This window comes from Chiloscyllium punctatum, chromosome 4, assembly GCF_047496795.1.
Source record: "Chiloscyllium punctatum isolate Juve2018m chromosome 4, sChiPun1.3, whole genome shotgun sequence".
NCBI classification, from domain to species: Eukaryota; Metazoa; Chordata; class Chondrichthyes; order Orectolobiformes; family Hemiscylliidae; genus Chiloscyllium; species Chiloscyllium punctatum.
Window position 1 is genome coordinate 54,827,309 of NC_092742.1, and position 16,153 is coordinate 54,843,461.

At 37.7% G+C, this 16,153-nt stretch overlaps 1 protein-coding gene across 3 annotated transcripts in view; it reads right to left on the reverse strand.

The window, feature by feature from the left end:
* wdhd1 (WD repeat and HMG-box DNA binding protein 1) overlaps positions 1-16,153 on the reverse strand; it is a 61,452-nt gene that overhangs the window by 34,166 nt on the left and 11,133 nt on the right. For all 3 annotated transcript variants that reach the window (XM_072568764.1, XM_072568762.1, XM_072568763.1), the window contains 8 exons: positions 10,080-10,191; positions 9,044-9,195; positions 8,651-8,762; positions 5,773-5,823; positions 5,439-5,534; positions 2,241-2,333; positions 1,810-1,916; positions 308-437 (listed from right to left, as the gene is read on the reverse strand). In XM_072568764.1, coding sequence (XP_072424865.1) covers positions 308-437; positions 1,810-1,916; positions 2,241-2,333; positions 5,439-5,534; positions 5,773-5,823; positions 8,651-8,762; positions 9,044-9,189 — 735 coding nt within the window. In that variant the 5' untranslated portion in view covers positions 9,190-9,195; positions 10,080-10,191. The remainder of the gene's footprint in view (positions 1-307; positions 438-1,809; positions 1,917-2,240; positions 2,334-5,438; positions 5,535-5,772; positions 5,824-8,650; positions 8,763-9,043; positions 9,196-10,079; positions 10,192-16,153) is intronic.

Sequence of the window (16,153 nt, forward strand, 5' to 3'; positions counted from 1 at the left end):
TTCTCTATGGTGAATAGAATTAATACACTTCAGTACTGTAAACTGCGGAACAGATACACCTGTGACGGGGATTTAATGCACTCATGCGAGCACGTGTGTGTGTGTATATATACACACACACACACACACACACAAAACCTAAAATTGTTTTAATACAAAACTACCAGTTCAAATAAAGTAAGACCTTTTAATTATATTACTTTGCTTTAGCTTATTGCACACTCTACCAGAAATGATGAAGTGACAACAACAAAATTACAAAAACATCCTTGTGCCTGTAATACTACTATTGACATAAAGTGTTTACCTTGCTACCAGCACTTGCCAAAACCCCTTCATGAAGACCGAGATTTCCTTCAGCATCTGTATATGCTATACTTTCTTTTGAAGGATGCCATGCCATTGCACAGATGCGATAAGTCTTCTCATGCTGAAATCTAAAAAACATAGTGTTACTCACATCATACATTTATCAACCATTTATTAGATTATACTGCAGATAACCCACCACTGAAATGGCAAGAGATCAACAGAAAAGTGAGGGTTTAAAACTCTCATCTTAGACTTCTTTGATATAACACATTATAATTTTAGACCATTAGTATCTTAAATACTTGAGCATATAGATCAGTTCTCAAATGTTGAGCAATTAGACTAGTAAAGATTTTCAGTGCCTTGCTACTTTTCAATTAATTAATTCCGTTTTATGAGCCAAGTGTTAGTATTTTGTTCCAATAAATTGTAAGTTTACATTTTCAATTCCATCATGACAAGTTTCTTTATCTTCAAGTGCATTATTTTCGGGTGAAATGGAAAATTAAAAGTGAAACTGTTTTCAAAGGAGTTAGAGAGAAGCAGAACACCCTTTTTACTTATTCATTGGTCACTACATGACAAAAAGAGAAGTTCACAGAAAGGTATCAAGTTTGCCAACTCTCTCAAAAGGACTGGTCCACAGGTTGGACTAAGAGCTAGTTCTGGATATCCAAAGTATGAATTCAAGTTCTTATTATTCAATCTCAACGCTTTAAAGACATTTATCTTCCAGGTTTTAGCTACTACTATTAAGTTCAGTTAGCAAGTTCAAGACAGCAAACAGCCAATTGTATTTTTATTGCATGACCAAGCTACAGAATGATGCAAATATGCACTGGACTATTCAACTGCTGATTCCTCCTGCATTTTTGAAAAAGCCCTGTAGAAAGTCATAGGCATACAGACACACCTTTTGTCACTGCGCCTTATAACAATTTAACTGCAAAGAAACTATGCAAGTGCCTTTGCACCAATTATTTTTAAGGTACCTTAGAAACACCACTTTTTGTCATTAGCCTATTAAGAAGATCATATAGGTGCTATTCTTGAGAACTTGATAGTACTTTAAAAATAGTCCAGGAAATTCATGTCGGAATTATGCCAGAAATTATTTTAACATTTATAAAATGTCACCTCTATTTTGAGAGCAAAATATAATAAAATTATTTCCAAAAGTTCAAAGCAATTCAGCAAATGTTCATAAACTTACATTCCATCCATTTAAAAATGAAGATAAGCTAACTTCAACAAAAAGTGCAAGCAAAATAAGCATTTTAAATTCATAATCATTTTTTAGTTTAGGTATTGGACAAAATTATCTTAAAATATTTAAATTTCCAGTATTTTGACTTATCATTACTGAATAATAGAACCTCATGAAGGAAAATAAACATTTTGACACTAATTTATCCTGTAAATAATTCAGTGTGAACTCCATCACAATATCCTCAAACAATAATGGAGTTTCACAAATTAATATGGGAACTATTATACCTTTCAATGCATTTTCTGGTCTGTACATTCCAAACCACCATTGATCCATCAATGCTCCCAGCAGCCACATAACCACCACAAGGAGACCATGATACAACATTTAATGGCTGAGGAAAAAGAATGGGAAAATAATCCTCAAATTTAGCATTTGTAAAAAAAATATGAATCTTGCCTTTAATTATCACCTGTCTGTCTTTGAAAATAAAAACAGTTGGCAAAAATTACAGGGAAAATACACAAGGTTTCTTACCTATTTTGGCAAAATAATTTTTAATATTTCTATGATCTTCTAAACATTAGTTCTAATCCACAGGACTAGTTGCTTAGAAAGCTATTTGCAATGATTGCTGCTTCATGAAATGTTACTTTAATATAAAAATGTTATTTTTATATTAAATTTCAGTAAAGTTACTCTCAATTGGAAAACTTACCATCATAATACTTTCATCTGAAAGATTGTCAGTATTTTCCCAGGTATCCCTTTCAAAGAGCTTCACAACCTTTTCTACTGGAACTGCCAGAAGCTATATGCACATACCAAAACAAAAAGACAGAATTAAATTGAAAACATTCAAATTACACATGTATTCAGTCAATTGTTAAAATTTAATTTCCAAACATTTCTTCTCATTTTTTGGTATACATGTTGCATACTTTTCTGGTTAGTAATGCAGAAACGAATTACAATACTAGAAACTCTGATCAAAGCGGAGACAAAAATACACAACTAAAGCTACATTATCAACAGCATAAAATGTACCCAAAAGATCCTATTCCACTTACTGAACCAAACAAGTTTAGGATCAGGTTCATACAAGGGCGGTCTGGAGTCCACAATGAAGTAGAATACAGACGGAACTGGCCTATAGCTCATCAATACATGGCACTGGTAGCCTCTCCATTACATGCCCATATAGCATCACCCTTTTCTTACGGTATTTGCTCCCACAAGAATTGCAACCCGCAAGACACTTCCATCAGTTCAGAGACCACTAAATCACCCGAAATGGCTGCTTGCTAATGAGAAAAGAAACACTGCAGACTTGCTCAGTTGAGCTATCAGACCCTATAGTCTCCCATTGAGGAATTACTCAGTACCTATCATCCATCACAAGGCGTGAATAGCTTGGAGGTGATGTAACTCCACTAGGCTAGGCACCACAATCCCACCTCACCCAAATACAGGACAACCGTACATGTACTGCAGCTAATCCAGTAAGGCTAGGAATACTTTAGCAAATAATTCACTTCCTGACCACGCCCCAAAAGCTTATCCACCATATTCAAGGTACTAGTTAAGAGTGTAATGGAAAACTCTTCAATCACCTGAAATGTGCAGTTCCTACAACACTCAGGAAGTTCGAACACAAACTAAGCAGCTGTCTTCTTTATTGACACCTGATCTATAAGCAGAAATCAGTAACACTCTCCATCAGTGGTGAACCATTATTGAGTGTACACACAATGCAAGCTGCACTACAGAAACTTACCAAGGCTTCTTCTTTAGCACTTTCCAAATCCATGACCTCCACTGTCTAGAAGGAGAAGTGAGGCAGGTACACGAGAACATCACCACCTGCAAGACCCCCTTCCAAGTCATGTGCCCATCTTGACTTAGAAATCATATCACTCTCCATCACCACTGGGGTAAAATCTTGCAACTACCTATCTAAGTAGCACTGCAAGAGTACCTATGGAATTGAGATTATTTTCCAATACATAGTTATAACATGGTAATTGTGGGTAATGAGAGATCTGGTAACTTAAGCATGTGGCATTTTGTCTGTGATTGTTTATTATCCAAGATAGCCCCTCAAAGGTGAGATTAACCAAATGGCCCACACTAACAAATTTAGTGGTGGAGTAAACTCCCATTTTGTAATAACCTTTGAAGTGAAAGTTTTTAGTATACAGGCAAAGTTTTGTGTTTAAAATTGGCTTCATTTTATAACTACATTACTTTGGAATGACATTGTGTAATTAATTATATACAACAATTTCTTAAGTCAATCTAGGCTATAAAATTTCAGTGATAAGGTTTGATTCTTGATAAATGACAATCTAAACAACCAAAATTTCCTTTAAGTAACTTGTTCTAGGCAGCAGCAGTTATTACATAAATAAATGGTTATTTTAACTATAAGATATTGATGGTTTTAGAATTCACCAGAATATTTATGACTAGAATATGATACTACATACCTCTAAGCACACAAAGTACTTGGATAGTATTTCCTTACTTGGCTTACTAAGTTTATGACTTCCTACTGACAGGGAAAACTTGGAAGGAAAAGGTGTACCCTGTGATTGATAATTTTGTGAACCAGTCGGGAGACAGTCATATTATTAATATAATTTCTATCACAGTTAAGAAACTAATCAGGAATTAAGCACACACTACCTCACCAATCCAAGATTGATTATGTGCTGTCTATGCATCAGCAAACCAGAGCTCAGGATACCATTATTTGCCAAAATGAACACTCCAAAGTTAAAACAGTGACATGTGTATATTTGAGCTCTCAGCAGCAGGTGCCAACAGCACTACCAGAACAGCACAAGTAGCAAGATCCATTACAAGTAAGCCAATGTATCGTTATCACCTTTGTGGTCACAACAGGTGCAAACTAGATCCCACTGAATAGAAGCTTTACCAGTGGCAGATGTGCAACACCTGACATTTCAAGCTATTTGATGGATAATTATCAACAGCATGTCCAATAATCTAAATAAAACAATTGCATTGTTATAAATAACCAATTTCAGTGAAATGTACTAAGCATGCCTCCAATTATTATAACATCCAGATTCTTGATTAAAAGACTAAGATAGAGAAACATCTTTCAGGAGGTTGATTCACCTACAGAATGCCAATTTTAGTCTTTGTACATTTCCTTGACACAAACCAAGTTGATGTTTCTCAGGACATACCTCTAAGACTATTACTGTTCTTGCTCTTTTGCCCAGAACAGATGGCCAATGCACCAAACGTCTACTTTCTAGTATTTAGAATAAACACTGCAGTGCACTTTACTTAAATTCAAGAGAATTTTTAAAAAACTATGTTTAAAAAATTTTCATTCTACAGATTTACACAAATCGGAATCATTCCTAGCTCTAGATGTCATACATCTCTTACCAGGCAACACAGTGCAATAGCAGTCTGAGAGTGGTTGACTGCATACACAACCAAGGATCGTAGGCATTTATTAATCGTGAAGAAAAGGGCAATACTTCATTTACGTAAAATAAACTCCTTTAATTAATTATATATTTTCCATCAGTAAACCAGACTGCATGCAGACACAATTTTATTAATATTACATCGGATATTTTTCATATCAGATATCTGACCTCATCTGTTTAACATAGGAAGTACTAGGATTACATCCTATCTCTCCACCCTTCAGGCACTCTGCCTGTATCCCTGATGAAGGGCTTTTGCCCAAAACGTCAATTTTCCTGCACCTTGGATGCTGTCTGAGCTGCTGTGCTTTTCCAGCACCACTCTAATCCAGAAATATGATTACATCCCTAACCAAGGCAATATTTTCTTAATCTCTGTTGTTAAAAAAAAATTTTATGGTGTCTCTTAAGATATTTTTGTATGGTGCTAATTTTGTATTTACCTTTCCGATCTTTGGTTGCCACTCAAGTCTACAGATTGATGTAGCACGGTTCACCTCATTGAATTTAGTTAATAGTGGCCAACTTGCTACACGTGTCTACAAAATAAAAAATAAAACTATTATTGCACGTATTAAATGTATTTTACTTCAAAACAGATTTTATAGGATTCAATAAAAGAAAAGAAATTATAATGAATGTGACAAGAATGCAGACTTGAAATCCATAGTGCAATTAAGATTTGTACACATACCACCTTTCAGTACAACTTTATCCGAAACTAGCACTGATGTACATTAACTACATGACCTCAATCATAAAGCTTGTCCAACTTACTTGATCAGCAATTTTCCAGACACAAACTGTTCCATCGCAACTAGAGGAAGCCTGTAAACACAACATGACTGTTACCTGCTTAATAATTTAAGTACTGAACCATGAAAATGTTTTGCATATATTTAAATATTATAGTCATTTATAATATCAAAAGTTCAGTTGCGAGTTTTTAATAGGGAATGTCAGCAATGCAGCGAGACAGAAAGAAGAAATTATAGGCGATGTTAGCCAAACATTTGTTGATGGAAAAACTTTGGAATTCATTATTAAGGAATCAGTAGCAGGGCATTTACAAAATCACAAGCTATCAAGCAAAGACCACATGGTTTAATAAGTGGGAAATAGTATTCGAAAAAATTAAATTTCTGTGAGGATGAAAGAACAAAGACATCTTTCTATCTTGTATGATGATGGTTTATGCCTCAGTGGTCAACCGTATTAAGCATTGGAGAGTGTGGCTCAGGAGCTCCGGTCGGATTTGGCAGTCTTGCCATATTTGCTGCAGAGGAAGACAATGAGCTGAAAAGGTGCACGTTTAACTGGTCTCTTATTTTCTCTGGGCCAACTTCTTGACGAGCTGACCTTTTCCTTTCTGCTAGCTCTTCAATGCCCTTCCAGTCAGCTTCCAGAGTTCAGTAACTGTGTCCAGTTTCAAAGACCATTATTTTCCTATCTCGTTTGCAAGTGCCCTTGCAGCAGGGAGTTGGGCACCTAGGTGGTGAGGATATAGCAGACGTTTCACTGAAGAGAAGGTCTTTGGGCACATGGTGCTCATCCACTCAATGAATGAGGCCAAGCCAGCGCTGACATTATTGCTTTAAGCAATAATTGTATGTTGATGGAATTAATATGCACCAGAGCTGCTACACTTGTCCTCCAAGTTCACTACCACCTAACCGCTCTTGTACTCTATGACCCTATTAATAAAGCCAAGGATACTGTATGCTTCATTAATTGCTCTCTCAATGTGTCTTCTTACCTTCACTGATCTGTGCATATATACCCTCTGCTCCTGCACTTCAGTTAGAATTATACTCTCTATTTTATATTGTCATTCAATGTTTTTCTCACTAAAATGCATCACCTCACTTCTCTGCATTGAACTCCATAAGCCACCTATCTGCTAACCTCACCAACTTGTCAATGGTAGCAATAACTAACAAGGTGCCATAGAAAGCAGTTTTGGGGACACTACTATCCACAACTATACCAGTGACACTGATGAAAGGAAGAGAGAGTGTACTGTAACCAGATTTGCTGCTAACACAAACTTAGAACATAAAATATGTGGAGCAGAAGTAAGTCACTTGACCCCTTAAGCCTGCTTCCCCCATTCAATAAGATAATGGCTGAACCACTTATGGCCCAACTCCTCTTTCATGCCTACCCCCTAAACCCTGTGCCTCCCTAGTTAATCAAAAATCTACCTACCTCTCCTTAAAAATGTTGAAATGACCCAATTCCTAATGCTCTCTGAAAAAAAAAGTTCCAAAGATTCATGATTCACTGAGAGAAATCAAATCCTGATTTGCCTTAAATAGGAAAATCATCCTTTGAAAATTGTGTAACCAAGTTCTACTTTCCTCACAAGGAGATACATGTTTTCAGGAGAAACGCTGTGTGAAGTCCCTTTATATGTTCCAATAAGATTCCTTCTTCTAAACTTTAATTGACACATGCCCAACCTGTTATCATTAGATAAAACCTCAGGCTTAATCTCAGCAATCACCAAACTAATTCCCTAACCATGCTAATATGCTACCCCTTCGACCGTGGGATCTTATTCTGCATAATCTCTGATGTGGCACTTGTTAAATGCCTTCTTGAAACTCAGATGCACCACATTCACAAGTTCTCCTTTATCCACATTGCTTGTTACTTATTCAAATAAGCAGGGGTAAGCTCCTTTCACTAGGTAGGAAAGCAAGTTAGAAAGAGGGCACAAAGAGTATGGACATGGATACATTAGATTAGGTAATATGGAAAAATTCAAGATTCTTCAGTTTGGTGGTAAGAATAGAAAAACAGAATATTATCTAAATGAAGAGACATCATAGGATATGGTGATACAGTACCCTTCTGCAGGAGTTCCAAGACAGCAGTGTGCAGGGACAGAGGGTAATCAGGAAGGTAAACGGAATGTTGGTCATTATTGCACATGGGTTGTAAAACCAAGAAAGGAAGTCTTTCTACAACTGTCAGGAGTGTTGGGCGACGTTACTGTGAAGATTTTGGTAATTTTACACATTGCTTTTATTTACAAAGAAATATATTTGAATTGGAAGTGTTTTGAAACAAAAGGTTGATTCCTGGGATAAATGATGGCCTTTTGAGAAAAGTTTGAGGAGATTGGGCCAACACTTGGAGTTCATAAGAGTGAGAGGTCATCTTATTGAAACATACGGAGTTCTAAGGAGCTTGATAGGTTAGATGCTGGGAGGATATTTCTTCCTCATGGACAGGAATCTGGAATAGTTTCACAGGGTACAGTTTCAGAAGAGGTGAGGATAAATTTATTTTCACACAAGGGTCCTTAATCTTTTGAATTCCATATCCCACAGACCAGAAGAGGCTGAGTCATTGAATGCAGTCAAGGTTGCATTAGACAGATTTTTGATATAATTAGGTCAAGGTATTTTTTGGAAATGGGGCAGGAGTGTGACTTTGATGCCAAGATTAGCCCTAACCATGATTTTATTGAATGGTGATGCTTATTTGAAAGTCCATATGGCCTATTCCTGCTCTGATTTCTTAGGATTTTAATATGAACCCAGGACTGTAAATATATTTTAGCACTCATTAGTCTTAGTTTAAAATCACTTTATAGCCTATTACTGGCAGATCTTGAATGGATTAAGGTGCACTAATATTTTATTACCAAAAATAAATCCTTTGGATCAAAGGCAACACTGAGGATAGGACCTTCATGACCTCGAATAGTCTTCTGTTGACTGTTGTCCTTGGTCTCAATGATCTTCACCATAAAGTCACTGCAAGGGACAGTCATGCAATTACCTACTTTGTACATAACCAGAGGCAATATTCAGATCCCACATTAAGAAAATGTTAGTCCTCTTCATTATCAGAAAATAAAACACATGTTATAACTTAAATATATTGCATTCAAAATCAAAAATACCCTTGATGTTACATCTGCATCCTTTTACCTTTCCTTTTCCAAAAGCTGATGTTTAAAATTGTTAATGGTTACCTAAAATCTATTACATGGTGATCATTTGCAATAGTGTAGTATTCTCCAAACTTGCATTACCTGGAACCAGCAGCAACACTGGTTGCAGAAGTATTGAAGACGACGTGGTTCACTTCAGCAGTGAAACGAGTTAAAATACCATCTGGTAAACCCTCAGGGAAGGAGTGAACTTGAACAATGTTGTTAGAAACAGTTGTAACAAGCATTCCATTCTGAAGGCAAAAGCAAAAATATTTTTCAATTATTAATCACCTTAAATCATAAATGATGACATACTCTTGAACTGCTTCATGCATTTCTAGAGAGAAAATTATTTTTATAAAATATTGCAAGATATTACTCATTCTTAACTTGCAGTTGAAATGCTAAAGTCAACATTTGAATAATGCATTCATGATAAACCTGAGATTGAAAATTTCTTTCCTAAGTCTATTAGTTTTGTAAAAGCTGATGATATTTTGTTTTAGATTTTTACTGTTGTTATTTATTGTATTAGTTATACTCCGTTGATACAATCATTAGGCACCACAACACCATAGGAGCAAATGGCTTCCAGTTTTTTCTCCCCCCAATTGAAGTACAAATCAAACTAATACTTGGATTAAAGAGCCCACATTAAATTGTACCAGATGCATAAATGTAAGATTACAAAATAAATGTCAAATCAATAAAATACAAACATTCAATCAACATACACTGTTTTCATGACAGATTTTGCCTAACCATTTGAATTTTAAATCTTCAACTTCTGCCATCCTGTGAATATTTCTGCAATGCTTGCAAGGATTCAAGAATTATTCAGTTCTGAGTAGTACTGGTCATTTTCATTCCTCCACTTTCAAAAGCTTGACATGGTCATTAACAACAGTTTCCTGATTATTAATATTTTGTAGTTAACTTCAGGTCTTAGCTGTATTCACAGAACTTTTAAAAAATTAATAATGCTGAAAGGTTGTCACTGCAAAAAGTAACTGGCTACCTATTATATTCATTATAAATTGTTATGCTTGATCAAGTCAACTTGGGACATAAACAATTTATAACTTTGGGGAATTATTTTAAAAAAGAATCCTTAAAGAGTAAAGCAAACACCTACCCGGAGAGCCAGTGAATAAATTTTTTCACCCACGTTGATTGATTTGGGATCGTCATCATCCAGACTTTCCCATATCCTAATGTCTCCATCACTGCCACCAGTTACTATGAATCTGAAAGTTCAGAAAGATTAACAAAATGAGAGATCCTGAAGTCTTTGTAAAGACTAATCAGTCTTGATAATGGATGCTCTCTTGCCTTTCAGCTTCACGAGCTTCAGGCTTGTACTGAAGCAAAACAGGACGCCACTTCAGTAATGAAGGAATGTCCAATATGAGATGAAACTCAAAACAAAGATTCTTGGGTGGATGCAAGAGATTCCATAGCACTGCTGAAAAAGCATCAGCAGAACTCTCCCAGTGTCCATATAAATATTTATCATCACTAACAAGACATACTGACTGGCAATTTATCCCATTCCTTTTTTGCAGGCAGATTTGTGCAGTCAATCCAAGTAGTAGATCTACACCAAATTCATTTAATTATGATTTGGAGGTGCCGGTGTTGGGACTGGGATGTACAAAATTAAAAATCACAACACCAGCTTTTAGTCCAAAAGGTTTATTTGGAAGCACTAGCTTTCGGAATGTTGCTCCTTCATCAGGTGGTTGTAGAGTATAAAATTGTAGGACATAAGTTATAGCAAAAACCTGACATGGTCATTAACAACAGTCTCCTGATATTAATATTTTGTAGTTAACTTCAGATCTTAGCTGTATTTACAGGACTTTTAAAAAATTTACTAATGCTATTAATTCTGTCTTCTATGATCTTATATTCCACAACCACCTAGAGAAGGAGCACCACTCCGAAAGCTAGTGCTTCTAAATAAGCCTGTTGGACTATAACCTGGTGTTGTGTGATTTTTAACATTTAATTATGGGCATTTTGTTACAATTGCAAAAGGGGAAGCATGGACCAAATTAGCCAAATAACCCAAAAGAATTATCAATGAGATTTCACTTCTTGTAACTTTTACTTTAACACAAAGTTAGAATCAATATAAATATGAACTAACAAGTGATGTATTAAAATTAAAAAGTAAATATCAATTTTAATAGTCTGTAAAATAAAGATGTAGCTTTTTTTAAAAAAAACTACAAGCACCTACATAACTGCCAGCAGACATTTGCTTCAGATTGAAAGGGAAAAGAGACAGTCTAGGCAATACAGGGACTGAAAGGAAAAATAGATAGTGAAGAAAATTCAGACCAAAAACTGCGGATGCTGGAAATCTGACAAACAGAAATTAGAGAAACTCAGCAGGTCTGGCAGCATCTGTAGACAGAAAGCAGAGTCAATGCTTTAGGTCCAGTAACCTTTAATCAGAATTCGGTGTTTGATGATATGATTGAATAATCATGTATAATAGTTTTAAGTATGGTTGGATAGTATTGTAACGTGTACTAACATGGAATGTGAACGGTGCAAAATTAAATGGATAGAGATAGGAATGAGTAAAATGCAACATTTTGATTGGAAATTACTTGAAGAAAGAGTCAATTAGAAGCTGTTTATCTATAAAACTGGAATAAAACCTTTGTTCTCGTGTGACACAGAAAATTTTGGGGATTCAACGGTCCAAAAATCCTATTACAATGGTTTATCATAATGTTTTAGAGTATTGGAAATTCAACAGTTAAAAACTCCCTATTGTAGTGACTTACTATAATGGTTGACTGTGAAACTGTCCTTTGGCAGGCTGAGACTGGAAATCACTGCAGGTGTCTGGCTAGCTCAGAATTATAGGAATTGTCTGGAGCCATTCACGTGTTTTGCTCCCAGCCCTTGGGCAAAACTAATTGTTTCCTTGGATAAGACTGCCTATCCTGACTATTATCCTGCACCTCCGCCCTCAAACCCCACCCCTCCAACCGTAACAAGGACAGAACCCCCCTGGTGCTCACCTTCCACCTTACCAACCTTCGCGTAAACCGCATCATCCGCAAATGGACCCCACCCCTTTCTGCAAAGACCATTCCTTCCGTGACTACCTGGTCAGGTCCACACCCCCCCTCAACAATCCACCCTCCCCTCCTGGCACCTTCCTCTGCCACCGCTGGAATTGCAAAACCTGCGCCCACACCTCCGCCCTCACCTCCATCCAATGACCTCAAAGGAGCCTTCCACATTCAAAGTTTCACCTGCACATTCACCAATGTCATTTATTGTAACCGTTGCTCCTGATGCAGTCTCCTCTACACTGGGGAGACTGGATGCCTTTTCGCAGAGCACTTTAGGGAACATCTCTGGGACACCTGCACCACCACCACATGGCCGAACACTTCAACTCCCCCTCCCACTCTCCCAAGGTCATGCAGATCCTGGGCCTCCTCCACTGCCACTCTCTCATCACCCAATGCCTGAAGGAAAAACGCCTCGTCTTCCGCCTTGGAACACTTCAACCCCAGTACATCAATGTAGACTTCACCAGTTTCCTCATTTCCCCTCTCACCACCCCCCACCCCCCGACCCCAGTGCCAACCTTCTAGCTCATCACCATCCTCATGAACTGTCCTATCTGCCAATCTTCCTTCCTACTTATCCACTCAATCTTCCTCTCTGACCTATCACCTTCATCCCCACCCACCTATTGTACTTTTTGCTACCTTCTCCCCAGCCCCATTTATCTCTCCACATCGGAGGCTCCCTGCCTTCATTCCTGATGAAGGGCTTTTGCCCGAAATGTCATTTTTCCTGCTCCTCGGATGCTGCCTGACCTGCTGTGCTTTTCCAGCACCACTCTAATCTAGACCTTATTGACTGCCTTCTTTTCTATCAACATACTTCCTTACCTATTAATAAGAGTATGTGAATACCAACAATGACAGCAATTCAGGATCCTATTAGCTACTTCCTTACCTATTAACACAAGATTATGTGAATAATATAGTAACAGGCTCAGGTGAACAATTCAGTATTTGTAACAGGAAGATAGCAATCCCTAGTCATTGTAACGTTGAGAAATTCCTGTTTTAATAATGTAATAGCAATTAACCATGTGATGTTAAGAAATTTATACCAGTCACACCTGAATGATATATAAAGTGCACTGTTTGCATGTAATGTTCAGAGATTCACCAAGGGGTGCCATCACAAAGCTATGAGATTCCTTTGGTGTCACCCAGAATCTCTTGCCAGCTATCCAGAAATAAAGGTTTATTTCTCTTTAAACTGAATTTTGTGTCATCTGGAATTAAGAGTCCACAATACAAATTTGATTTGTACATCATTTTCTTGATGTATAACTCTTCCATACGTGCATGACTAAACATTTAAAAGAAAAATATGCAAGTCTCATCTCGTCTACGAGGAAATAAACGGTAGAACTCACCCTTTCAAGAGATATTTGGTTGGCCTTATATAAAGTTAAATCACAAAATTATCATGCAGTTATAGTAAACATCTAGAAGGGCAAATGGTTTGGAGAGACTTAAAACAGCTGGAGTGGATAGTGTGCACTGGGAATGGTCTTTTATAGTTGGCTTTTACTTCAGGACAGGAGAAGCAGCTAACTGGTGAGCATTGCTATGATTTTCCACCACTTATAGAATGGCAGGTCAACTCAACCAAGTGGAGTGTTCATTCTGCACTATGTTTGAAGTCATGAACACATCACTAGTATCAGACAAGGATAAATGCAGACCAGACACAGATTATAAACTCTGGGCTCCTGCAATAGGAGTCTATGTGGATAGCATGTTTACAGAAGTGATTACATTGCAGTTTAAAGCGCACAGGCAACAAGGGAATGGGTGACTACCTAGCAGGACCAGACAGTGCAGCAGTTTCCAGTCTATTGAGTATTTCATGTTCAATGCTGGTGCAACTGATGATTCATCAGGAAAGTACAGCCAGAAACAAAGTTAGTGGCACCACAGTTATAAGGAGCCCCTACTGCATTTATACAGAGTTCTGGTAAGACCATATGTGGAGTTGTGTGTACAGTTTTATTTCCTCACCTTAATGAAAGATTTACTTGCCTTTCAGAGATTGCAACAAAAATTCATTAGACTGATTCCTGCGATAAAAGCACTGATCCTGAGATTTCCCCAAAGTCTATCCATCATGTAAAACGCACAAGTCAAGAGTATAATGGAATACTCCTCACTTGCCTGGATGGGTGCTGCTCCAAGAACATTCAAGAAGCTTGATACCATCCGGGACAAAGCAACCTACTTGATTGGTGTTACATCCATTCCCTCTACCATCCATATTCAGAAGCAGCAGCATGTACTGTCTACAAGAGGCACTGCAGAAATTCAAAGATCTTTAGACAAACCCACGACCAATTCCATCTAGAAGGACAAAGACAGTAGAAATATGGGAACACCACCACCTTCAGGTTCTCCTCCAAGCCACTCCCCATCCTGACTTGGAAATGTATCACCATGCCACCACTGTCAATGTGACAAAATCCTGAAATTGCCTCTCTAATGGCATTGTGGGTCAACTACAGCAGGTTCAAGAAGGCATATTACCACCATCTTCTCAAAAGCAAATGATGGCCAGCCTGCCAACCACGCTCAAATCCTACAAAATGAATGAAAAAAAGCAAGCAGTCCTTTGAGAGATTAGCCAGATTGGAACAATATTCTCTTGAGTTTACAAGAATAATAGGTGTTCTCTCGACAACATACAAAATGTTTATTTGGGCTTGATAGACTGTTTCCTCAGGTGAAGACAGTCAAAATACAGATCATAATTTCAGGATAAATGTCACCCTTTAGCGATGAGACGAAATTTCATCGTTCAAAAGTTTATGAACCTTTGGAATTCTCTACCCGAGAGATCTAGGCTTTTAATCATTGAATGCCTGCATAGAGGTCTACAGAAAAAGGATTCTTTGGCCTATCAAGATTGTGTCAGTCAAAAACAAAGCTGAAAAATGTGTTGCTGGAAAAGCACAGCAGGTCAGGCAGCATCCAAGGAGAATCAACGTTTCAGGCATAAGCCCTTCTTCAGCCTGACCTGCTGCGTTTTTCCAGCAACACACTTTTCAGCTCTGATCTCCAGCATCTGCAGTCCTCACTTTCTCCCAATCAAAAACCACCACCCTAACGATTCTAATCCTATTTTCCAGCACTTGGCCCATAGCTTTATGTACCTTGGCAGAGATTCACATTAGAGATTAATAAAGTAAGCGAGTTTTGAGAAGATTTGTTGCTCAGGCTGAGGTTCTGGATGCAGATTTGCTCGCTGAGCTGGCAGGTTCATTTTCAGACGTTTCATCACCATACGAGTTAACATCTTCAGTGAGCCTCTGGACAAAGCTTCGACCTGAGGCTCACTGAAGATGTTAACTAGTATGGTGACGAAATGTCTGAAAGTGAACCTTCCAGCTCAGCGAGCAAACCTACATCCATTAATAGAGTTTTGGGCACTAATGAAATAGGAATATGGGAATTAGGTGAGAAAGTATAATTGATGGAGAAGGCTGTCCAGAATATTAATGAATAATGCAGTGGATCCAAGGAGCTTATGTTTTATTTTCATTTGAGATACTTGGGAGAAGATAGAAAATGAAGAATTTCCAAGTGACACTTAACCTCTAAAGTTGAGAAAAGGCCTCAAGTAACAATGATTCTGCTGAGCCAATGGGCTGAGAAGTGGCAGATGGAGTTTAATTTAGGTAAATGTGAGGTGCTGCATTTTGGGGAAGCAAATCTTAGCAGGACTTATACACTTAATGATAAGATCCTAGGGAGCATTTCTGAACAAAGAGACCTTGGAGTGCAGGTTCATAGTTCCTTGAAAGTGGAGTCGCAGGTAGATAGGGTAGTGAAGAATGCGTTTGATATGCTTTCCCTTATAGGTCAGAGTACTGAGTACAGGAATTGGGAGGTCATATTGCGGCTGTCCAGGACAATGGTTAGGCCACTGTTGGAATATTGTGTGCAATTCCAGTCACCTTCCTATCTTGAACGCGTTCAGAAGAGATTTACAAAGATGTTACCAGGGTTGGAGGATTTGAGCTATAGGGAATGGTTGAACAGGTTCAGGCTGTTTTCCCTGGAGCGTCGGGGAGGCTGAGGGGTGACCTTATAGAGGTTTATAAAATCATGAGAAGTGTGG